This window comes from Ranitomeya imitator, chromosome 6 (assembly GCF_032444005.1).
Source record: "Ranitomeya imitator isolate aRanImi1 chromosome 6, aRanImi1.pri, whole genome shotgun sequence".
Taxonomy (NCBI): domain Eukaryota; kingdom Metazoa; phylum Chordata; class Amphibia; order Anura; family Dendrobatidae; genus Ranitomeya; species Ranitomeya imitator.
In genome coordinates this window covers 214,684,295-214,709,268 of record NC_091287.1, presented here as the reverse complement: position 1 = coordinate 214,709,268, position 24,974 = coordinate 214,684,295, and the positions used below count along the sequence as shown (strand labels likewise).

The 24,974-nt window shown below is 44.1% G+C and overlaps 1 protein-coding gene across 1 annotated transcript in view; it reads left to right on the top strand.

Annotated features, from left to right (window-relative positions):
- SDHA (succinate dehydrogenase complex flavoprotein subunit A) overlaps positions 1–24,974 on the top strand; it is a 92,025-nt gene that overhangs the window by 37,036 nt on the left and 30,015 nt on the right. The window contains exons 7-13 of the mRNA XM_069730468.1: positions 7,502–7,626; positions 9,956–10,124; positions 12,667–12,862; positions 13,056–13,227; positions 13,481–13,599; positions 15,317–15,428; positions 16,559–16,689. Coding sequence (XP_069586569.1) covers positions 7,502–7,626; positions 9,956–10,124; positions 12,667–12,862; positions 13,056–13,227; positions 13,481–13,599; positions 15,317–15,428; positions 16,559–16,689 — 1,024 coding nt within the window. The remainder of the gene's footprint in view (positions 1–7,501; positions 7,627–9,955; positions 10,125–12,666; positions 12,863–13,055; positions 13,228–13,480; positions 13,600–15,316; positions 15,429–16,558; positions 16,690–24,974) is intronic.

Here is a 24,974-nt window from a genome sequence, read left to right as displayed (position 1 = left end):
ACGAGCAGGGCCCTCACTCCTCCTGGTATCTGTTTTGAACTGTATTTCTGTTATGCTGTAATGTCTATTGTATGTACAAGTCCCCTCTATAATTTGTAAAGCGCTGCGGAATATGTTGGCGCTATATAAATAAAAATTATTATTATTATTATTATTATTATTATTATCCCTTTTGAGGAAGCGGCTTCGTCCTCATGGGATAAAGTCCCGAAGCTGGATGCAGCAGTCGCTAAGGCATGCAAAAAAACGTCTCTCCCCTTTGACGACTTGGGGAATTTGAAAGACGCGTTAGATAGGAAAGCCGACATCTTCCTTAAAGGAGCTTGGGAGACTTCAGCGGGGTCCTTGAGGCCAGCTATAGCAGCCACTTGTACCGCTCGATCCTTGATGGTATGGTTGGGTCACCTCGAAGATCAGCTCAGAGATAAAGTCCCTAGGTCGGAAATATTGTCTTCCATGCCCATAATCCAGGATGCCGCAGCCTTCCTTTCAGATGCTTCAGCAGATTCGGTCAGGTTGGCCGCCAGGTCCTCGGCATTATCCAATGCAGCCAGGAGAGCGCTATGGATAAAATGCTGGCCAGGGGACTTACAAGCCAGAACAAAATTATGTAGCATTCCTTGTGAAGGAGCTCACTTGTTCGGACCGGTCCTAGACGAGCTATTGGAAAAAGCAGGGGATAATAAAAAACGCTTTCCCTTCCTAGGAAGACCCTTCTACAGACGGGACTATAATAGAGGATGGTCCAACCGCAGAAGACCATATAGAGACTCCAACAGAGAATCTACTAGATATGACAACAGCAGAAGGAGGGGTAGAGGATTTATGTTTAATCCTTCACGAGAGGTTAAGAAACCACAATGACTAGCGGACCAGGTGGGGGGTAGGCTTTCGGCCTTCTACCCAGCCTGGGTGCGGATTACAAACAATCCATGGATTCTAGGCATTGTAGAGAAAGGCCTAACCTTTGACTTCCACCATACTCCTCGGGACAAATTTATGTTAACACCTGTTCGTTCCTCCTCTACAGAGCAGTTGGCGCTGGAGTCTGAGGTCCGGGAGCTCCAACAGAAGAATGTTCTAGTCAAAGTCCCTGCAGGCGAGGAAGGTAGGGGGTTTTATTCCCCTCTGTTCCTGGTCAAAAAACCTGATGGTTCATATCGCACCATTATTAATTTAAAAGGCCTGAATAATTTTCTGTTGATACCCTCCTTCAAAATGGAGTCGGTCAAGACAGCAATAAAATTACTCTTTCACCACTGTTTTATGGTTGTCTTAGATCTCAAATACGCCTATTACCATGTACCAATTCATATTGATCATCAGAGATTTCTTAGGGTGACGGTTTCACTAGCTGGCACAGTAGAACACTTTCAATATCAGGCACTTCCATTCGGAGTCGCAGTTGCACCCAGGGTGTTCACAAAAATCATGGTGGAGGTTATGGCGCACTTGCATGAGCAGGATATATTAATAGTCCCTTACCTGGATGATTTGCTAATTGTGGGTCATTCTGAGTCGCATTGCACAGACCAACTACAGAAAGTCATGGATGCGTTACACAAATTGGGCTGGATGGTCAATATAAAAAAATCGCGCCTTCAGCCCCGAAAAGTACAAGAATTCCTGGGATATGTTATAGACTCTAGTCAGCAGGAATGTCGCCTGCCGGACACAAAAGTTGCTAAGATTAAGCAGTTGGTCACCAGGGCAATAAATAATCCCTTAGTATCGGTCAGGAGTGCGATGTCAATCTTGGGTTCTCTTACGTCCTGCATCCCGGCAGTTCTCTGGGCACCGTTCCACACGAGGGCTTTACAGTGGGACGTGTTACACAATTCCCGTCGTCTAAGAGCTCACCTCGACAGTAAATTCACACTTTCTGCGGAGACTGTACATTCGCTTGGTTGGTGGACTCACACTTCGAATCTACACAGGGGGGTCCCTTGGATAAATCACATATCTAGAGTGTTGACTACGGACGCTAGCCCCAAGGGGTGGGGGGCTCACTTAGGGGAGGATTGGGTTCAGGGACTATGGTCTCAGTCTGAACAGGACTCTTCCTCCAACTTGAAAGAACTGTTGGCAGTAAAACATGCCTTAAATAGATTCCTTGTACCCCTACAGGGTCGACACGTCAGGCTTTTGTCAGACAATCGGGTAACTGTGGCCTACATTAATCGTCAAGGTGGCACGCGATCCAGTACATTGATGGAGGTCGCAAATCATATCTTTCAGGTGGCCGAAGTACATCTTCTCTCCCTGACGGCGCTTCATATAAAAGGAAGTATCAACACCAAAGCCGACTATCTAAGCCGCAACATGCTCAGACAGGGAGAGTGGTCGTTAAATCCAGCCATTTTCAGTCAGATCATTCAGTTATGGGGTTGTCCGGAGATAGACCTTTTTGCCAACAGAGAGAACAAAAAATTACACCAATTCTGCTCCCTAAATCCAAAAGACAACCCATACGCTGTGGACGCTCTGCTGATATCTTGGCACTTCAGGCTCGCGTATGCTTTTCCCCCTCTAAATCTGATTCCCCTAGTTCTGAGGAAGATTCGGGAGGACAAGGCCCGGGTAATCTTGATAGCTCCATTTTGGCCCAAGAGGGCTTGGTTTCCTTGGCTGAGGAAGATGTCTGTCTGCCAACCATGGATTCTTCCAGAGCTACCAGATCTGCTCTCCCAGGGACCAATCCTCCATCCTCAAGTAGCCAACTTACACCTAGCGGCATGGAACTTGAGAGGTCCTTACTGAGGGGGAAAGGGTTCTCTCAGAATCTGGTAAATACTCTCCTTAAAAGTAGGAAACCCTCTACAACGGGCATTTATGTGAGGGTATGGAGAAAATTTTTATCATTTTCAGGGGCTCAAATTGACCAAGAACCATGTATTAACCAGATTCTTGAATTTTTACAAAAAGGCCTGGAAATGGGCTTGGCCACAAGTACTCTTAGAGTTCAGGTGTCAGCGCTAGGAGCGTTATATAATCTTAATTTAGCCAGTAATCACTGGATTTCTAGATTCTTTAAAGCAGTCACCAGGTCTAGACCAATTATTAAACAAAGGTTAGTCCCATGGGACCTAAATTTAGTACTCTCAGCCCTAACGCTAGCCCCATTCGAGCCCATTGATACTATTCCTGTGAACATCCTGTCAATCAAAACAGCCCTGTTGGTTGCTCTCACATCTGCTAGAAGGGTTAGTGATCTGCAGGCACTCTCCAGACATCCACCATACATGCAGGTTAGGGAGGATAGGGTCATATTGAAACCCGATCCCCTATATCTGCCTAAAGTTGCGTCTAAATTTCACAGGGTTCAGGAGGTAGTCCTACCCTCCTTTTGCTCCAACCCTGCTAACGATAAAGAGCGTAAATTCCATTGCTTAGATGTGAGGAGATGCCTCCTTAGATATATTGCAGTTTCAGATTCCTGGAAAAAAGATAACTCTTTATTTGTAGCCTATCAAGGGGTAAGGAAGGGTCTTAGAGTATCTAAAAACACTCTAGCCAGATGGATTAGGGAGGCGATCTCTCTCGCTTATACCACAGGTGGCAACGAAGTTCCAGATGGTATAAAGGCACACTCCACGCGGGCCATGGCATCTTCCTGGGCGGAGAGGTCAGAAGTGTCAATCGAAGACATATGTAAGGCGGCCACATGGTCTTCCCCTTCTACCTTTCTTAGACACTACAGATTAGATCTGGGTAGTTCCTCAGACCTTACGTTTGGGAGAAGAGTGCTAGAAGCTATTATCCCCCCCTAAATCTTTCGTCTCTGAAAGTCTCTCGTTGTGCTGTCATGGCGACTGAATAAATACGTACGCTACTCACCCGGTAGCAGTGTTTTTTCAGGAGCCATGACAGCACCCTTAAATTCCCTACCCTATAATTTTGGATGTTTCAACACCCTGTTGGTTTTTGCGTTATATTCCATGTTCACTGGCATAATAAAATGTGTTTATATACATGCTGCATCTGTGTTACTAACCAAGGTGGTCCTCTCATGCTCTGGAAACAACTGACGTGGGAGAGAGGTACCGCCCTTTTTATGTTTGTAGGTTTCCTGTCCCTGAAGGGCGGATCCCCTCTCTCGTTGTGCTGTCATGGCTCCTGAAAAAACACTGCTACCAGGTGAGTAGCGTACGTATTTCACGGTCCAGACCTAATTCCCACTGAGAATCTATGACACGACTTGAAGATTGCTGTTCACAGATGTCTCCATTCAATCTCACTGAGAAAGAGCTAGATATCAAAGAATATCACACCGACCTTTTTAGAAAACACCAGTGATTGTCTTACCGCTGTCTCTAACATCATGTCCTCCCTCTATCTGAAACTAAACCTGTCAAAAACTGAACTCCTCGTGTTCTCTCCCTCTACTAACCTACCTTTGCCTGACATTGCCATCTCCGTGTGCGGTTCCACCATTACTCCAAAGCAACATGCCCGCTGCCTTGGGGTCATCCTTGATTCTGACCTTTCATTCACCCCCTACATCCGATCATTGGCTCGCTCTTCTTACCTGCATCTCAAAAACATTTCTAGAATTCGCCCTTTTCTTACTTTCGACTCTGCAAAAACTCTTACTGTTTCACTTATTCATTCTCGTCTGGACTATTGTAACTCTCTACTAATCGGCCTCCCTCTTGCAAAACTCTCCCCGCTCCAATCTGTCCTGAATGCTGCAGCCAGGATCATATTCCTCACCAACCGTTACACCGATGCCTCTACCCTGTGCCAGTCATTACACTGGCTACCCATCCACTCCAGAATCCAGTACAAAACTACTACCCTTATCCACAAAGCACTCCATGGCTCAGCACCACCCTACATCTCCTCCCTGGTATCAGTCTACCACCCTACCCGTGCCCTCCGCTCCGCTAATGACCTCAGGTTAGCATCCTCAATAATCAGAACCTCCCACTCCCGTTTCCAAGACTTTACACGTGCTGCGCCGATTCTTTGGAATTCACTACCTAGGTTAATACGATTAATCCCCAATCCCCACAGTTTTAAGCGTACCCTAAAAACTCATTTGTTCAGACTGGCCTACCGCCTCAATGCATTAACCTAACGATCCCTGTGTGGCCTATTTATAAAAAAAAAAAAAGGTTCCTCGCATCATGTTCTCATACACTTTATGCAGTATTAGCCCTCTGTGTCTGTACTGCTACATACTTAGAGCCTTACACATACCCCTAAATCTAACAGACGCTAAATATATATTGTATTGCGTCCACATAGTTAGCATAGTTTGCACATGTTCTACGCTAGATATACAAAGAAAATCATATAGAAGAAATGCGTATAAAGAACAAATACTTTATTTGAAACAAATATAAAACCAAAATATACACTGAAAACCATAGAAAGGCATACAAATTTTAAAAAAGTCTGGTAGCCAACAGAGTGCCCAAAAAGTGAGCCAAGTAAATACATGCGGCACCCCTCCTGGACAAACAGCAATACTAGTAACTAATAGTCCACATAACAATGTGACCGTACAACTGGCATACATCCATATAGTAAGTTTTAAAGAGCAAACCATAGAGTAAACTATCGGCCAAAATGGCACATCTAAATGCTCCTACTTAATAATGTCCATAATCATAAGGGTAATATGTGCCAGTATACTCACACGAAGTTGTCAGGGGCGACGAAGGCACGCCGCTGAAACGCGCGTAGGGGCTGTGGCACCATCTCCTGGACACCAGCAAGAACTGACAACTTCGTGTGAGTATACTGGCACATATTACCCTTATGATTATGGACATTATTAAGTAGGAGCATTTAGATGTGCCATTTTGGCCGATAGTTTACTCTATGGTTTGCTCTTTAAAACTTACTATATGGATGTATGCCAGTTGTACGGTCACATTGTTATGTGGACTATTAGTTACTAGTATTGCTGTTTGTCCAGGAGGGGTGCCGCATGTATTTACTTGGCTCACTTTTTGGGCACTCTGTTGGCTACCAGACTTTTTTAAAATTTGTATGCCTTTCTATGGTTTTCAGTGTATATTTTGGTTTTATATTTGTTTCAAATAAAGTATTTGTTCTTTATACGCATTTCTTCTATATGATTTTCTTTGCTACATACTTAGGCAGATAACTGGTTCATGCAGCTTTACATGAACACCTGAGCCTTACACTATGGCTGGTCCGAATAACTAAAGCAATTGTTATCATCCACCTCTCGTGTCTCCCCTTTTCCTCATAGTTTGTAAGCTTGCGAGCAGGGCCCTCACTCCTCCTGGTATCTGTATTGAACTATATTTCTGTTATGCTGTAATGTCTATTGTCTGTACAATTCCCGTCTATAATTTGTAAAGCGCTGCGGAATATGTTGGCGCTATATAAATAAAAATTATTATTATTATTATTATTATAAAGAAGAATGGACAAAACTGTCAGTCTGTACATGTGCAAAGCTGGTAGAGACGTACCCCAAAAGACGTACAGCAGTAATTACAGCGAAAGGTGGTCCTACAAAGTATTGTCTCAGGAGGGCTGAATACAAATGCACTTCACAATTTTCAGATTTATATTTTTAGAATATTAAGAAAGCCAAGTATCATTTCAATTACGCTTTACAAATATTTGTTACTTTGTGTTGGTAAGTCACATAAATTCCAAAAAAATGCATTTAAGTTTGTGGTTGTAACGTGAGAAAATGTGAAAAGGTTCACAGGTCCAAATACTTCAAAGCACTGTATATTTAGAGCCATATTCTTTAATAAGCTATGATATTTTACTTACCAAGTGCCAGCATTTAACTTATTTTAGAAAAAAAGGAAACTGTTTTGTTATTCTTAACAAATTTTAATAAGGATTTTTGAAAAAAAGATTTGATTCCAGAATCCATCTTTCCCAAAAGATCTAAAGCAGACTACACTGATGTGTTTCAGGCTCTTGGGTCCTTAGTCATAACAATGTCTGCTATATTTTTACTGGATGCCAGAATCACATTTTCATTTTGCGACACGGAAGTTTCCTCTAAACGTCGGTGAATTGGACATAAACAGTGTCTAAGTGTGCTGATTGTTTGCGTTTTACCAGGGTCTTATGTTTGCTGGCAGAGGTGTGGAATATCTGCCAGATCTTGCCTTTTGATTTCGCACGACACACTATTTACAGACTCATTACTACTTTTTTCCGTGGCCAATAGATGCTCAAGATATTCCTCAAGAAAGTTAAAACAAAACTTTTAGTTGGAGCTTTTAGTTGAACTTCATCAAGAAGGTTCTCATGTGTTGGTGGTTTTCATCCCCATCTCCGTTCTGATGTTTTGTCATGTTTGCTCTGACTTCGTTGTTGCTGTTCTTGAGACATGCTTGTTTATTTCTCTCTGAGAGCCCTTTTTAGTCAGTTAATGAGCAGTTTTTGGGGCCGTGGTGCCTAGTAGACACTTTATTTCCAAATGTGGTTTATAAAAAAAAAAAAAAAGTGTAGATATCGCTTTTAAATATATCCATTTTACTCTTTTAACTCCTAGTGGTTACGGACGCACTTTTTTTAGCTGCACCTCCGCACACACATGCACTGGTGATGGCAATGCCATGGTGACACGAGCTGGGCTACCCTGCCAAGACTTGGAATTTGTACAGTTTCATCCAACAGGTATAGTCACTCTTATACTTTTATTTTGCATATTTCTTCTCATTGTACAAAATATTGTCACGGTTTTATCAAAACTCTTTTAGGTGTGTGTGTTTCTCTGTGTGTGTGTTTTTTTTTTTTAGGTTAACTGTTAATTTTTCCTTTATATAGCTCCGTTGATTAGAGAAAAAAAAGTTACAGCTGTTAGAGTATGACGATGGAAAGCAAATTGTTTGTAAAAAATTGATTTTGGTGTGCAAAAGATACAAAACATACATTCAAACCTTTATTAATCTTTTATCACTGCGACCGTAATGACCTGAAGTATAAAGTTGGCTGTTCTCTTATCACACGGAGAGTGATGAAAAAATAGTAATAAAAATAATTCATGAATTTCTAGATTTTGCTCACTATGCCACCTAAAAGTTGAAAAAAAAAGCAATTAAGGACTTATGTAGTCCAAAATTGTATGAATAAATAGTCAACTCATCTAGCAGAAAGCAAGCTGCCACAGCGCTCGTTCATCGCAAAAATAAAGTTATAGCTCTCAGAATATGGCAATGCAAAATAAAAGTAACTTTTTTTTTTTGTAAATCAGTGTTTTAGCGTGCAAATTATGAAAATAATTTATAATCCTGGCTTCACTGTAATTGTAATGGCCTGAAGAATAAAGTCATCTCTCATGTTTACCGCACTGTGAACAGCGTAAATGTTGCAAAAAAAATGTACAGCATTTCCTAAGTTGCTTTTTATTTGTTAATTTTGTTTTTCAAAAATTGAAATTAAAATCAAATATAAAATGTTACGTACCCCCAAATGGCACCAATAATAATTATATTGAGACGAGTCGTCACGTCTCCAGAAGCATAAACCAGGCACTATGTATTGGTCACTAAGATGGCATATTTGCAATTTTCACTCTCCAACATCCATTTAGCTCCATATTCTGGAAAATGCCAATGGGGTCACAATAGTCACTATACTCCTAGATGATTTCCCTGAGTGCAATTTGCAAAATTGTGTTCTCTGCTGTTTTAAAAGTTTTGGGGCTCTACAAATGGTGTCCATAAACTACTTTAGGAAACTCCCTAAAAGCCAAATAGCGCTCTCTTTTCTGAGCCCTGCCATATGCCCACACAAAAGTGAATGACCACATATAGGGTATTCAGAAAAAATTGCTTTATAAATGTTTGGGTCCATTTTCCACTGTTATTATTTGTGAAAATTAAAAATTTGGAGCAAAAACATTTTCATGTCCCAGTATTGAAAAAACAAACAAACAAACAAACAGAAACCCCTCTGTGAAGTTCTTGTGGGTTCAATATGCTTACCACACTACTAGATGAATTCCTTGAAGGGTGCGGTTTCCAAAATGGGGTCACTTGTGGGAGTTACTGCACTTATGGTTCTACAAGGGCCCTACAAATGCGGCATAGTGCCCCCAGACCATACGAGCAAAGTCTTTCCCAAAACGTCACTCCTTTCATTTGGAGCTCTACTGTGTGCCTGAACAGTAGTTTTCCCCAACATATGGGTCATTGGCGTACTCTGGAGAAGTTGCACAACAACTTTAGTGGTTCTTTTCTCCTGTTACCCTTGTGATAATGAAAACTTTGGGGCTAAAGCAACATTTTTGTGGGGAAAATCGAATTTCTCATTTTTCATTTTCACGGCTCAATGTTAAATTTCTGTGAAATATCTGGGGCTTCAAGGTGCTTACCACGTCTTTAGATAAGTTCCTTGAGGAGCGTAGTTTCCAAAATCGGGTCACTTGTGGAGGGTTTCCACTGTTTAGGCACATCAGAGGCTCTACAAACGTGATATGTCGTCCGCTATCTATTTCAAACAATTTTGTGCTCCAAAAATCAAAGGGTGCTCCTTCCCTTCTGTGCCCTGCCATGCGTCCAATCAATAGTTTCCCACCACATATACGGTATCGACGTACTCAGGAGAAATTGCACAGCAAATTTTGGGGTACATTTTCTCCTATTAACCTTGTGAAAATGAAAAATTTAGGGCTAAATCAACATTTTTGTTAGGAAAAAGTAACATTTTCATTTTTCCCTCCCTCGTTGCTTGAATTCCTGAAGCATCTAAAGGGTTAAATGTGGTCTTGAGCATTAATCAGTAGCATCTGGCTCCAGCATGCCAGTTCATCCAGCGAGGTGAACAATGTCAATCTTGATGAATTGGGTTCTAGGTTTTCTGTGAAATGCAGCATCATTTCGGAATAAACCGTACCTGGCTGCAAATATGCAGCCACGTTTTGATTGATGCTTTGGTGGTTTGGGTAGCATGGATTTAATGACTACTTTACCCTTTCTTTTTCTTTTACTTTACCAACTTGCAGGTATTTATGGAGCTGGTTGTTTGATTACTGAAGGATGCCGTGGTGAGGGAGGGATTCTTATTAACAGTGAAGGTGAAAGATTCATGGAAAGATATGCACCGGTAGCTAAAGATCTCGCATCTCGTGATGTAGTATGCCGATCCATGACCATTGAGATTCGTGAGGGAAGGTTGGTCTCACTTCTAATTCCAGAATCGATTTAAGTTAAAAATAAGCAGCATTCATTTTGCTTAAATTCTTTTACAAATAGGGACAAATAGATGATCTTAAGTAACTTAAAAATAAAGAGAGAGAGCCTTGAGTGTGCCGCCAGGTGGAGTCAATTTGCCAATTATGAGCAAAGCTTTTATCTCAGATATGTTAAAGAGGACCTGTCATGTCGCCAAGTGAAATTTCACCATCCCAATATGTAGTAGGTGTAAGAATAATATTAGCAAATACCTTAAATTAAAAATGTAGTACAATTTTTCTGATTCGATTGATATGTTTCCTCATGGATACCTAAGTTCCTGCAATGCCTGCACATGAGGAGAGAGACATGGCGAATCAGAAATGCCATACTCCATTTTATTGGAATGGAGGTCAAGCATGCACATGTCTGCTCTGTTTATTCTTAACGGGAATTCGGAAGAATAGCTAAAAGCTGCACTCAACTACTTCTGGCTGTCCCATTAAGACATCGTGCATGCACAACTTTCACTCCAGACTAGACTCTTCAGAACCCTATTCTGTGGATTGATAGTGGTGTAAGTCTATCTTATAATAGATGGTGCTTCTCAGCAGATTCATTGCTTTGAAGGCTTGATTTACTTGAACCTCTATTTGCTTATCTACATATCTTAAAAAGAATAAATTACTGCCAGCAATCTGTCTTCCATTTGTCATATAGGCTGAAGAGCTAGTTAACACAAGCGAGCATGCCTATATGTAGCAGACTACAACTCTGCTTCTTGAACTTGTAGTATGTCCAGTATTTGGATTCAAAAGCTAAAGGGGATATCAAGGACTTTGTTTGAAAAACAGAACAAAAACGGCTTAGTTGCTTTCTACCTGCCTGTTGTGCCCAGCTCTGTTCTTTGCTGGCACTGAGCAGTCACAGACCGTTCATGCCAGTGATTGAGGCCAATCATCTGTGCCTTTATAGCCTTTTTACTAGGCACTGCTCCTAATAGCCAGATTCCTACTCCACACTGATGAGGGGCAAAAACCCCGAAACAGCTGTCTGTGGATGGATACCATGCTTGGCATAGGTGGCTTTCCTTCATAGGATGCTGCCCTTCCCTTGGTTGTTCCTTCCCGGGGAAAGGCCTGGCTATTCACTGCTTGCGTCGAGAAACACGTGATGGTGTCTCCGCAGCTTCTTTACATGCATCTGCATATTTCCCATAAGGGATGGGGGCAGTGTTCTGGAATCACTGCGTTGAGAAACACGTGATGGTGTCTCCGCGGTGTTGGATGTTTTGGTCTCCCCGAGGCCAATCATCTGTGCCTTTACATGCCAGTGATTGAGCTACCTCTGATGACTGCACATTGACAGAATTGCTGATTTTTGGCCTTGCTCTGTTATCAAGGCTGGATTGCGAATGTCATTCTGATTAACAGCGGGATCCCTGCTGCCCAACTGGGGGAGCCAGCTGTCAATCAGAATGACTTGTCAATCAGAATGACGTCAGCAGTCACGCCCCGTCGACAGAGAAGCTTGGAAAAGCAATCCGCCGTCCTGTTGACGTGACGTCAGCAGAGGCAGCTGAATCGCCGGCAGTAGTGGTCTCTAACTGTTGTGTGCCAGGTACAACAGGTCTGGAAGGGGCAAATGCTTGCCAGTTAGCGCTTAGGCACATTTATTACTTTTTTTATACAGGATCACGAATATCCGCTTTAATGACATGAAATATTGTGACAGTTTATCTCTGGCTGGTGCCTAATACTATTAAGTGACCTCTTCTGTGCTGACTAGAGTACCCACAAGACTGTGGCAAGAGTGTGGTTATATAAAACTCCGCAATGTCTGCCATCAAAAATCTCTCCTGATAGAGGGGGATAGTGGATAATGAAATAAAATGTCTACATTGAAGGCATACAAATTCAAAAAAGAAGGCAGCACTCCACATCCTTGAGCCTTTCTCAAGCCTTGAGAAAGGCTCATTCAGAGCCGAAACGTCGCCCAGATATGTGGGTTGAATAAATCCTGCACATTTTTCTTCAAGGATGTGGAGTTCTGCCTTCTTTTTTGAATTTGTACGCATTAGGCAACCTGTCGAATGATTGTCCCAGGGGGCCATGCACCCGGAGATAAGTACCGGTAGTTGTGCTGTTCCTATTTTTTACTACTACATTGAAGGCATGCAATCACCTGCTTCTTAAATAGATTTTTTTTTTAGTTTTGGAAAACATATGTATAATCACACTGTGCCTTACTCACCCTTCCTGAGTCTTTGCTGCTGCTCCCAGTGCCTGTTATTGTCAGCAGCGCTGACATCATGACGACAGTACATTACCCGATGATTGTGCATAATGGGCAGTGCCCAAGTTTACAGAATGAGTTGGTCTCACTTATTGGCTGCAGCATTGAACAGGGGAGACAACAGGATTCCCTTTTATGGGATTAAATGCTAGCAAATATGATTTTTCAGGTTTTGTTATAGGATCATTTTGATTCCAGTCTATTTTATACATCTTTTTTCTGCATCAAATCTCGACTTTCTTTACAGAGGCTGTGGGCCAGATAAAGATCATGTCTACTTACAACTTCACCATCTTCCACCTCAGCAGTTGGCTACTCGTCTCCCAGGTATCTCCGAGACTGCAATGATCTTTGCAGGTGTTGATGTCACAAAGGAGCCTATACCTGTCCTGCCCACAGTCCATTATAACATGGGAGGCATCCCAACTAACTTCAAAGGACAAGTAAGCTCACTAAAAGAGGTCCACTTTATATTAAGTTGTAATACACCGTAATGGTCCTCACTGTTCTGAACTGAGATATAGCGGATTTTAAAGTGTATATTGTGTAAATCAAAGGTAGATTGCAGTACCTATGTTAAAGACTTGTATTTCGAATTAATATGAAAGTCACATTTCTGCTTTTTTCTCCTTGCAGGCTATTATTCATGAGAACGGTAAAGACAAAGTGGTTCCTGGACTGTACGCTTGTGGTGAGGCAGCTTCAGCCTCTGTTCATGGCGCCAACCGACTTGGTGCAAACTCCCTCCTAGATTTGGTGGTGTTTGGTCGTGCCTGTGCTCTTAGCATAGCAGAGTCCTGCAAGCCTGGTATGCCCTTGTTTTATTAGTGACTAATGCAATTTTTGTATTAATAAATTACTTAACTGTATACAAGATTGCTTTTATCCAGTTGACGTGGGAGAAGTCAAATAAAACCTTTTAACATCTAGAACATTTGTTAATAATTCATGCCTCACTATATAGTACATAATGGCATAAATTCATTTTTCAACTGGGTTGACAAAGGCAATATTTTGGCCACCATAAAACCACATTTAAATATAGTGTTCATGTTTTCTAGGAGAAAAGCTGCCTTCTATCAAAGCTAATGCTGGAGAAGAGTCTGTGGCAAATCTGGATAGATTACGGTTTGCCAATGGAAGCACAAGAACATCAGAGTTGAGAATCAACATGCAGAAGGTATTACTGATCACTGGTGATTCACTCATTCATGCCTCTAATTGTATGTTCTCGCTTTACACTTTATTCTTTTATGGACGGGCTTGTTCGAGGGTAAAATCTTCAGTTCCTTAAACTGCATTTCTTAGAGGAATTAGTAGATGGCATATAAGAAATAAGCAAGAATGGGGTTAGCATGTTTATACAAAATATGTACATGAAATGGTGGTCAGAGAGTCTCGCCTTAGGGAATTGTGCTCCATCGTAAGCATAAGCAAGTTTCAGATGTCCTGATTCCTTGGCTGGAAATGCCAGGCAAGGCATGGAAGAGCATTTTAGCCAGTACAATCAGGGGCGTAACTATAGTGGGTGCTGGGGTTGCAGTTGCACATGGGCCCTGGAGTTCAGGGTGCCCAAAAGGTTCCTTTGGCTCATACAAGAAAACCAATACTATTTAAGGACCAGGAAAAGCCATTCTGGAGATTTTGCATTGGCTTCCACATGCTGTAAGTTTTGCCACTGATAAAGATAGTGAATGAATAGAGATGGGTGAACCCGAACAGTAAAGTTCGTGGTCCATTCCGTACCCACTGTTCGTGCACGGACTCTGAGCATGGGCTTTACCAGGAAGTCTGTGTTACTCTTCGAGTTCGGCAACCTGAACACCGGGTGTTTCTGTCATGTGTATGACAACGCAGCAAACACTGCCTCTGATCGGTAGTAAAATCATTACCATCGGTCAGAGAGCCGTGGTTCCCACACTGTCAAATGACAGCATGAGCCTGCAGCTGTGATTGGAGTGTCTGTTATTATCCGCAGCAGGCATAGGCTGATCTGAGTAGTAGTCTCATCAGCCAACGCCAGTGACCAAAGGTAAACTTTTAACCTCCGATCACAGCTCACTCTGCCATTTGATAGCGTGGGAACCCGCGGCTCTCTGACCAGCAGTAATGATTTCACCGCCGATCAGACGCGGTGTTTGCCGCATTCTCATGCACATAACAGCGTGGCAAGCACTGGCTATTCGGCCCCCCATTCAAGTGAATTTGGGTACTGTTTGGGTACTGTTCTAGTACTCGAACCAAACTTTTTACATTTTTTTTAACTGTTTCGCCGAACCCACCGCATTAATATTATGACATGGATATGATGCAGAATCCATTAGGAACTCAAATATGAAAAAAAGTATTAATTTACAATATCTCAAAATTGCATTGTGTTTTTGGACACACGGGTCCCTTTATCCAGTGGCAGAGACATGAAACTTGATTTTACATAGCAGGTGAATAGGATAGAGGTTAGCGCTGAACAGTACTAATGCAGTAAATGCAATATCTAGAATAATAACCTTTTGCAGTTAAAACTTCCAGTGACCTAGTGGGAGCAACCCGGCCGACAACGAAGTGCTTAATATTAGCCTAGTACAGCACTCCGCAATCTCCAGTGCTCCCGTGAAGAGTGAATGGAGGGTTTGGATGCATGATTGATTACTGTTAGTCACGTAGGACACTGCATTGTCTTTGCGGACGTATCCCTAGTGATCGAAAAGTTATTACCTATCCCATGGATAGGGGATATCTTTCAAACTGGAGAATACCCCGTTAACATACATATTTAATATACACAATTTAAAGTGTTTCAATTCCCTTGTCTGTTCACTTATGTTTAATATAGTATCCTAGAGTTGTAGAGAACTGAAGCATCGGTATTTAGAGCTCATAATTATTTTTGGCTTCAGACCATGCAGACTCATGCTGCTGTATTCCGAACCGGCTCTGTACTACAGGAAGGGTGTGAAAAGCTGAGTGCAGTCAACGCTTCCATGGATGACATCAAAACCTATGACCGAGGTAATGCATCGTGGTGTTCTTTTTTGGGTATTTATTTTACATCAATTCAATGACAACATTTCAGTTTCTCCTGTAAGTCACTGACTTGGTAAAGTGTACAACATAGACTTCACCAAATTTTAGATCTTGGTCTAGTGCAGTGTTACCAAACTCCAGTCCTCATGGGCCCAATAGACCATGTTTTCATGATTCTTTTAGCATTGCATACATGTTGGCATTATCAAGGTATCCAAAATTGTCATCGGTTCTGTAACATAACATGTTATCTGAGCATGCTCAGAGTATCTTGGGAATGCTGGTAGATTATGTTCGAATCCCTGAGGTTGCATGATTCTAACAAACAGGCAATCCCTGCATGTGGTCAGGTTGTCTAACAGCCGCGAATCATGCAGCCGCAGGGACTCAAGCACATTATATGAGCACACCCAAGATACTCTGATAACACCTGAGCATGATAACATGTTATCAGGGCACGTTGGCCCAACACTATGTAGGACTCAAAAAGCAAACCTCCAAATGCAAACTTACGGATGTACTAATGACCAGGAGCCAGTGTTTGAATTAAAAACTTGTAACCATCCCACTAGAAATACAAATAGAAAGGGTGATTTCACCAGGGGTATTTTCATATATTAAAATCTGTGTCCTCAGAATTCCACCCGGATTTGCCGAGGGTTTCTATCAGATTTACACAATGGTTAGCTCTATTGATATTTGTCCACACATATTTTTTTTTGCTGAATGAAACGCCATTCACACTCATACTCATAGGATGCATTTTTCATGTCTGACACGTGTGAACATACCACGTAGCTACCCTATATGAAAATTGCTATCCACATTGTTTTTTATTTTATAAGTGGCTTTTAGCATCATGAGACTCTAAAGTGTATCTTGTTAACCTCCATTCTGAGGGCATTGACACATAAGCAAAACCTTGCGGCCATAAACAAACAGCTTTTACAATGTTCAATTTGTAGTCCACAACCACCTGCATTGCCATGTGTTATTTTGACACCCCGTAAGAACACATAAGTCACCCTCTATTCCTTTGCTAACTAGCTGCTTATAATTTGCCTGCATGTGAGGATTAAAGTAATATAATCACATTTTTTAATGATCAATTTTAGGAATAGTTTGGAACACTGATTTGGTGGAGGCACTTGAATTACAAAACCTAATGCTTAATGCACTTCAGACTATCTATGGAGCTGAAGCTCGTAAGGAAAGTCGTGGTGCTCACGCCAGAGAGGACTATAAGGTGAGATGGATCTGTGATGCATGTAAGCCCCTATCATGAGCTCTGCTTTTGTAAATGTTTTTCAGATGAAACAATCCTGACTTTCATATATTCCGTATTGACAATAGTTATACTGTCTGCATGACAAAAAATGACCAATGTTGAGGTTTTTTTTATAAATATTATATTATTACCATTATAGATAGATCATGACAAATGGTCTGTTGTCTGTAGAAATTCCCCTGATACTGATAATTTAAGTCTTTAGCATCTTCTAAACCCCTTGAAGATGCAGCCATTTTTTTATCGCCTCAATGGGGGACACAGGAACCATGGGTGTATGCTGTTGCCACTAGGAGGCTGACACTATGCACAAAGAAGTTAGCTCCTCCTCTGCAGTGTACACCCCACCGACTGGCATTATTAACTTCAGTTTAGCATAGTGTCAGTAGGAGGTGGACATGGGTCTTTTATTAGACCCTTATCTACCTCAATGTGCGTCGTTCCTTTCCATGTTCCTTAGGGATACAGTGTGAATAGTCACAACTGTAATCCCACAATACGGACTATGAGTACGGCGTGTACTGCCACCCCGTATCCTCATAGATCTGATAGCTGGACCAAGCCCCTAACACATAAGCGTGTTTGTGGAGTTCCAGACCGGTCCCAGCTTCGTCTCCCACCCACTCGCCCTCCAGAGCCTGTCGGTTGCGGAGACGAGGATGTCCTTCAGCAGCTCCCTGGACATATTGATTACTCTATGAACTGAGGTACCTCTCTCTCTCTCTTTTCAGAGTCCATATGGGAGCGAGGCCTGAGGCCTCTGTAATAGTTGACGGCGTGGGATGTATTAGGTGAGTATACTTATACCCCCACCCGTCCCACATTAGGGGTCATTAGGTAGATCTGCTCTAAGTTCCCCCTATTTTTTGTAGGCCCCGATTTCTTAGGGGACGAACAGCTATCCCAGGACTCAGCTGCCCCATTTACCTTTTCCTTCACGGGCGGCCTCGCTGCTTCAGCATGGCGGCCTTTGCAGGCAGCCGCGCTGTTTCTTCACCCAGGGGCTGGCAGCCGCACTGTCTGCGGCGGGGGTATATTCCGGCTGGCGCCGCGATTCCCTTTCGGTGGTCGCCGGCATCTAATTTAGGCCCCGGCTTCTGCCTGGGCCTTGTTCCGGCGCCCCGATTCTCGTTGGTGGGCGCCGATCCCTAATTTAGGCCCAGGCTTCTGCCCAGGCCTACTTCTGGCAACGCGACTCCGCCCACTTCTGCCTTCATCGGGCGGGCTTTTCTCCCAACCGACAATCATTCTCCCGACTCCGCCCACCGGCTCCATCTTTGTGCCCCTGGCCCATGCAGCTAGTCCCGCCCACTCAGTGTCGCTGCAGGATCGCATTTTGGCACCACAAGTGCTTTTCGCCGGCCCTCCAGAGCGTGCATTCTGGCCTCCTTATCTAGCGGTCGCCATCATGAAGGTGTTCCAGGTCTTCAGCCTTATTGCTGCAGGAGCTTCCTTGCCTTCCTGCCTGAAGGACTACCTTCCCTGGACGTCTATCTGCTAGCTGGGCAGCTTCTTCCACCTGGAAACAGTTTTGTCTGCCTTGAGTAGCTCTGCACTGCAGACTGACACTGTCCTTTGCCCTCCTGTCCCCTAACCTTCTGGCATTTTCCTCAGTGGCCCGTACATCATGTCTACCTCTAAGGGAGGTCATTATCATCCTCCTACTACTTCCTCGAATTCTTCTGCTTTAGTCAAACACTTTGCTTGTTCGTCTTGTAGCTGCAAGCTTCCTTCAGGTCAGTCTTCTCCCCTCTGTCAGGCCTGCAGCAATCCGATTATGCCCACCAACCAGGATTCTCCTGCCGCTCCGCTTGAGAGTGATGCCTCCACTCCTGGCTGGGCTTCCTCTGTCACAATCGGTAGCGGATCCCACACGGGTATCTCAAACCCATGTGTACGTGCTTGATGGATTGCCCCTGCAGACTCCTGCAGTGGCCAGTGGGTCGCAGGATGCTCCGTCCGAGACTTCCATTATAGGCCGCAAAAGATCCAGACAGGAACGCCGATCTGAGTCTTCTTCCCGTTCCATCTCGCCTCACGGTCCTTCTCTACGTTCGGCTTCCCCCCGGTCCTCCTCCCCTGAGTCAGGCGAGGCGTTCTCAGTTGCGCCTTCGGAGGATATTTTGGAGCTGGACTCGAACCAAATCTCTAGCATGAGAGATACGGTTTAGAGCCTCATTGGAGCGATAAATTAGACCTGTGGCATCAAAGACTCCTCTACGGAACCCGCAAACCAGGCGGTTTCGTTTAGATGGTCTAAACCACCTTCCAAGTTCTTCGCTTCTCACCCTGAATTCGTGGAGATTCTGGCCAGAGAAAGAGAGAATCAGACCAGACGTTTTCAAAAAGGGCATGCTCTTTGACACTCGTCAGACCAGAGTCTTCCTTCCCGAAGACAAAAGAACCATTCTTCGTCGGGAAGTTTGCTCGCTCCAAGGTCCTCGGCTTCCCTCCTTCCGATCGGCCATGAAGGTTCTGGGAAGGATGGTTGCAACATTGGAAGTGATCCCCTTCTCCCAATTTCACTCACGACCTCTTCAGCAGGCTCTCCTCGAGCAGTGGAACAGATCTGTCCTTTCTCTGGATCGCCTGATGCGACACTCGCCCCGGGTCAACCGGTCCCTCACCTGGTGGCTGATGTCACCTCTCATCTCCCACGGCAGGTCCTTCCTTCCAGTTCACTGGCAGGTGGTGACGACGGATGCCAGCCTTCTCGGCTGGGGTGCGGTGTTTCGTCACCTGACTGTTCAGGGTCGTTGGTCAGCGCAGGAGTCCTCTCTGCCGATCAATGTCCTCGAGATTCGGGTCATTTTTCTGTCCCTTCTTCACTGGGAAAGGATTCTCAGGGTCTACCAATCCGAATCCAGACGGACAATGCCACGGATGTGGCATATGTCAACCATCAGGGGGGAATCAGAGCTCCTTGGCCGAGGTATCCAAGATCGTCCTCTGGGCAGAGGCAACAGTTCCGGTGATATCCGCGGTGCATATTCCCGGCATGGACAATTGGGCCGCTGATTTCCTCAGCCGCAAGGGCCTCGTGGCGGGGGAATGGTCCTTGCATCAGGAGGTCTTCCATCAGATTTGTCTTCGATGGGGGACTCCGGATGTGGACCTCACAGCGTCCTGAATGAACAGGAAGGTCCCTCGGTTCGTTTCCAGGTCCCGCGATCCTCTCGCAGTGGACGTCGACGCTCTGGCCATTCCGTGGTCGCATTTTGTGCTCCCCTATCTGTTTCTACCCCTGCCCTGGCTTCCTAAGCTGTTGAAAAAGATCAAGGCGGAAGGGGTGCTGGTCATTCTGATCGCCCTGGATTGGCCCAGGAGATCTTGGTTTGCGGAGATCGTCAACCTTCTCGCAGACGCTCCCTGGCGACATCCAGACAGGCCTGATCTGCTGTTTCAGGGCCCGATCTGCCACCCGAATTCTCAGTCGCTCAGTTTGATGGCGTGGCTGTTGAGACCTCAATTCTAAAAGCGTCCGGGCTTTCAGATTGGGTCATTCACACTGTGATCCAAGCTAGGAAGCCTTCGTCTTCCAGAATCTACTATCGCACCTGGAAAGCTTATTTCCGTTGGTGCGAGTCCAACCACGTTCCTCCTATGATTTTTTCTTTTCCTTCTATTTTGGCCTTTCTTAAGGCAGGACTGGATGCGGGCCTGGCCCTTAGTTCCCTTAAGGGCCAGGTTTCTGCGCTTTCCATCCTCTTTCAGAAGATGTTATCTTCCCAGCCAGAGGTCAAGACCTTCCTTCAGGGAGTAGCCTATGCTATCCCTCCATACAGAGCCCCTGTGGAGTCATGGGATCTTAATCTTGTTCTGGAGGTTCTGAGGGGTCCCCTCTTTGAGCCTCTCAGGGGGGTTTCCCTGTCAGTTCTATCTTGGAAGGTGGCCTTTCTTGTGGCCATCACCTCTATCCGCCGCGTTTCGGAGTTGGTGGCGCTTGCCGACCTCCTTTCTTGTTAATCCACCAGGACAAGGTGGTCCTGAGACCTCCGCCTTCCTTCTTTCCTAAGGTGGTATCCACCTTCAATCTCAATGAGGACATTGTCCTACCTTATTTTTGTCCAGCTCCAACTCATCCTCTGGAGCAATCGTTGAACAAGCTGGACCTCGTCAGGGCGGTGAGAATCTACCTGGCTAGAATAGACTCTTTCTGGAAGGCGGATTCTTTTTTCGTCATTCCTGATGGTACGCGTAGAGACCTGCCGGCTTCCAAGACTACTATCGCTCGCTGGATCGGAACGGCAATTTTGGAGGCTTACCGGGTCAAGAACAGAGTGCCCCCTCATGGGGTTAAGACTCACTCTACCCGGGCAGTCGGCGCCTTCTGGGCGGTGCACCACAGGGCTTCCGCCCTACAGCTTTGCAAAGCACGTTCGCCAAATTTTACAGAGTCCATACCTACTCTTCGGAGGAAGCCAGCCTAGGCAGAAGGATCTTTCAGTCGGCACTGGTGAGTCCTCTGACCTGATGGAAGTCTGTTTTTTCCCTCCCCAGGGACTGGTTTTGGGCGTCCTATGGTTCCTGTGTCCCCCAATGAGGCGATAGAGAAAACAGGATTTTTTGGTTGCTTACCGTAAAATCTGTTTCTCGGAGCCTTCATTGGGGGACACAGCACCCTCCCATATTATTCAGTTTATGGTGTTCTGTGTTCTATGACTGTTCTCATGTTTACAGTTCTCATGTTTATGGTTACATTATTTCAACCTTATTGTTTTTTTCTCCTACTGCTTTCTCACTAACTGAAGTTAATAATGCCACTTGGTGGGGTGTACACTGCAGAGGAGGAGCTAATTTTTTTTATGCATAGTGTCAGCCTCCTAGTGGCAGCAGCATACACCCATGGTTCCTGTGTCCCCCAATGAGGGCTCCGAGAAACAGATTTTATGGTAAGCAACCAAAAAATCCTGTTTTTTCGTTTTGCTACCCTACTAACCCCACTTTGGAGTGCATTAGTTTTTTTATTTGCAGGTCTACATAGTTGTGTGTTAACACATCCCACCCTTCCCCTCCTTGCCCACCTACTTGGATGCCATTGATGCTATTGACCGCAACATTCAAAAGAATTGTCCAGCAGTTACAGATAGGTGCCAACTGTATAATACAGCTCCCACCCATAGTGTATGATGCTGGATTTTCTCCTGATCTCACACCATACAACGCTGGTGCACATCTGCCATGCCTGTCCTACAGATGAGCTTAAAGGGAACCTGTCACCCCGAAAATCGCGGGTGAGGTAAGCCCACCGGCATCAGGGGCTTATCTACAGCATTCTGTAATGCTGTAGATAAGCCCCCGATGTTACCTGAAAGAGGAGAAAAAGACGTTATATTATACTCACCCAGGGGCGGTCCCGCTACTGGTCTGGTCAGATGGGTGTCTCTGGTCCGCTGCGGCGCCTCCCATCTTCATTCCAAGACGTCCTCTTCTGATCTTCAGCCACGGCTCCGGCCCCTGATGCCGGTGGGCTTACCTCACCCGCGATTTTCGGGGGTGACAGGTTCCCTTTAAGTGGTTATTAGTGCAGGTAACAAATGACCAATGAATGATCTAGTTTTAATAAAGGCAACTTCATTTTTTTGAATCCCTACCATTTTAAACACAGCTTGTGTTCAGCACAGGAGAGTGTTTTCCTGTGTTTGCACACAATCAATGCAGTGTGAATAGTGCAAGCTGACTGACTCCTTTTCAAACCCCTTAACACCCAATGACGAGCAGCGTCCGTCATTGGGTACCTCAACCTGTTTGGTGAGGGCTCTGGCTATGATCCCGCACCCTTTCCGGCACATGACAGTTTATTTGATCAACTGTCATGTGCCCCTAACCGTGAGTGGAATCGTGATACACCCGCTGCTGCTAACATGTTAAATGCCTCTGTCAATCTGTGACAGCAGCATTTAACATGCATGTGCCGTAAGCGCGTTGCAAATCATGCCCATGGCAGCTTTTTTTTTAATAAACTTTGGATGTTTTTTTCACCACTTAAAAATAAAAAATAACTTATACATGTTTGGTATCTGGGAACTCGTAATGACCTGGAGAATCATAATGGCAGGTCAGTGTTAGCAAGTCTTCACATGGCCATATTGTCAGGAAAATAAAAAAGTTATGTCTTGCTGTTAGGTTAACATGGCAGCAAGAGGCATGCTTAAAAGAATCCCATGGCTTCAGGGTTGGTACATGTATGTACCCCAAAATGGTATCAATATAAACAAGTCCTCATACAGCTCCATGGATTGAAGAATTAAATAGTTATAGGTCTTGGAAAATGGCAAAAAATTTTTTTTTCTTTTTAGAAATTTCTGAATTGATATTCACTACTAAAATAAAAAAAACTGAACTATGGAACTTTGGTATGGGCATAATCGTACTCACCGGGAGAGTCATGTTGTCTGGTCATTTTTCTGTGTAAAGAGCGCTGTGAAAAAAAATCCATTTTCCACTGCATTGCATAGTGAAATGAATGTCATTCTAAGCTACAACTCATCCCACAAACACCTGCCGTTATATCACTGTCAGCAGAAAAATAAAAAATGATGGCTCGGGTAGAAGGGTGGGGAAAAAATGTAAGTTCAAAAACGAAATTGATTGCTGTGGGAAGGGGTAAATAATTTAGCAAAACCTTTTTCCATCATGGCCTATGCAAAGACAGAGAAGGTAAAGGAAGGGCTTATATATGGTAGTAGAACGTCACAGTATTTCAGACAAGGTATCTCTTACAGATATTTATTATGGTATCCATTGTATGGCATCCCCACAAGGATGTGTTTTTATATAATATTTCATGGGGTTCTCAATAGCCTTTTGTGACTTACAGTGGGGCAAAAAAGTATTTAGTCAGTCAGCAATAGTGCAAGTTCCACCACTTAAAAAGATGAGAGGCGTCTGTAATTTACATCATAGGTAGACCTCAACTATGGGAGACAAACTGAGAAAAAAAAATCCAGAAAAATCACATTGTCTGTTTTTCTAACATTTTATTTGCATATTATGGTGGAAAATAAGTATTTGGTCAGAAACAAACAATCAAGATTTCAGGCTCTCACAGACCTGTAACTTCTTATTTAAGAGTCTCCTCTTTCCTCCACTCATTACCTGTAGTAATGGCACCTGTTTAAACTTGTTATCAGTATAAAAAGACACCTGTGCACACCCTCAAACAGTCTGACTCCAAACTCCACTATGGTGAAGACCAAAGAGCTGTCAAAGGACACCAGAAACAAAATTGTAGCCCTGCACCATGCTGGGAAGACTGAATCTGCAGTAACCAACCAGCTTGGAGTGAAAAAATCAACAGTGGGAGCAATAATTAGAAAATGGAAGACATACAAGACCACTGATAATCTCCCTCAATCTGGGGCTCCACGCAAAATCCCACCCCGTGGGGTCAGAATGATCACAAGAACGGTGAGCAAAAATCCCAGAACCACGCGGGGGGACCTAGTGAATGAACTGCAGAGAGCTGGGACCAATGTAACAAGGCCTACCATAAGTAACACACTACGCCACCATGGACTCAGATCCTGCAGTGCCAGACGTGTCCCTCTGCTTAAGCCAGTACATGTCCGGGCCCGTCTGAAGTTTGCTAGAGAGCATTTGGATGATCCAGAGGAGTTTTGAGAAGATGTCCTATGGTCTGATGAAACCAAACTGGAACTGTTTGGTAGAAACACAACATGTCGTGTTTGGAGGAAAAAGAATACTGAGTTGCATCTATCAAACACCATACCTACTGTAAAGCATGGTGGTGGAAACATCATGCTTTGGGGCTGTTTCTCTGCAAAGGGGCCAGGACGACTGATCCGGGTACATGAAAGAATGAATGGGGCCATGTATCGTGAGATTTTGAGTGCAAACCTCCTTCCATCAGCAAGGGCATTGAAGATGAAACGTGGCTGGGTCTTTCAACATGACAATGATCCAAAGCACACCGCCAGGGCAACGAAGGAGTGGCTTTGTAAGAAGCATTTCAAGGTCCTGGAGTGGCCTAACCAGTCTCCAGATCTCAACCCTACAGAAAACCTTTGGAGGGAGTTGAAAGTCCGTGTTGCCAAGCGAAAAGCCAAAAACATCACTGCTCTAGAGGAGATCTGCATGGAGGAATGGGCCAACATACCAACAACAGTGTGTGGCAACCTTGTGAAGACTTACAGAAAACGTTTGACCTCTGTCATTGCCAACAAAGGATATGTTACAAAGTATTGAGATGAAATTTTGTTTCTGACCAAATACTTATTTTC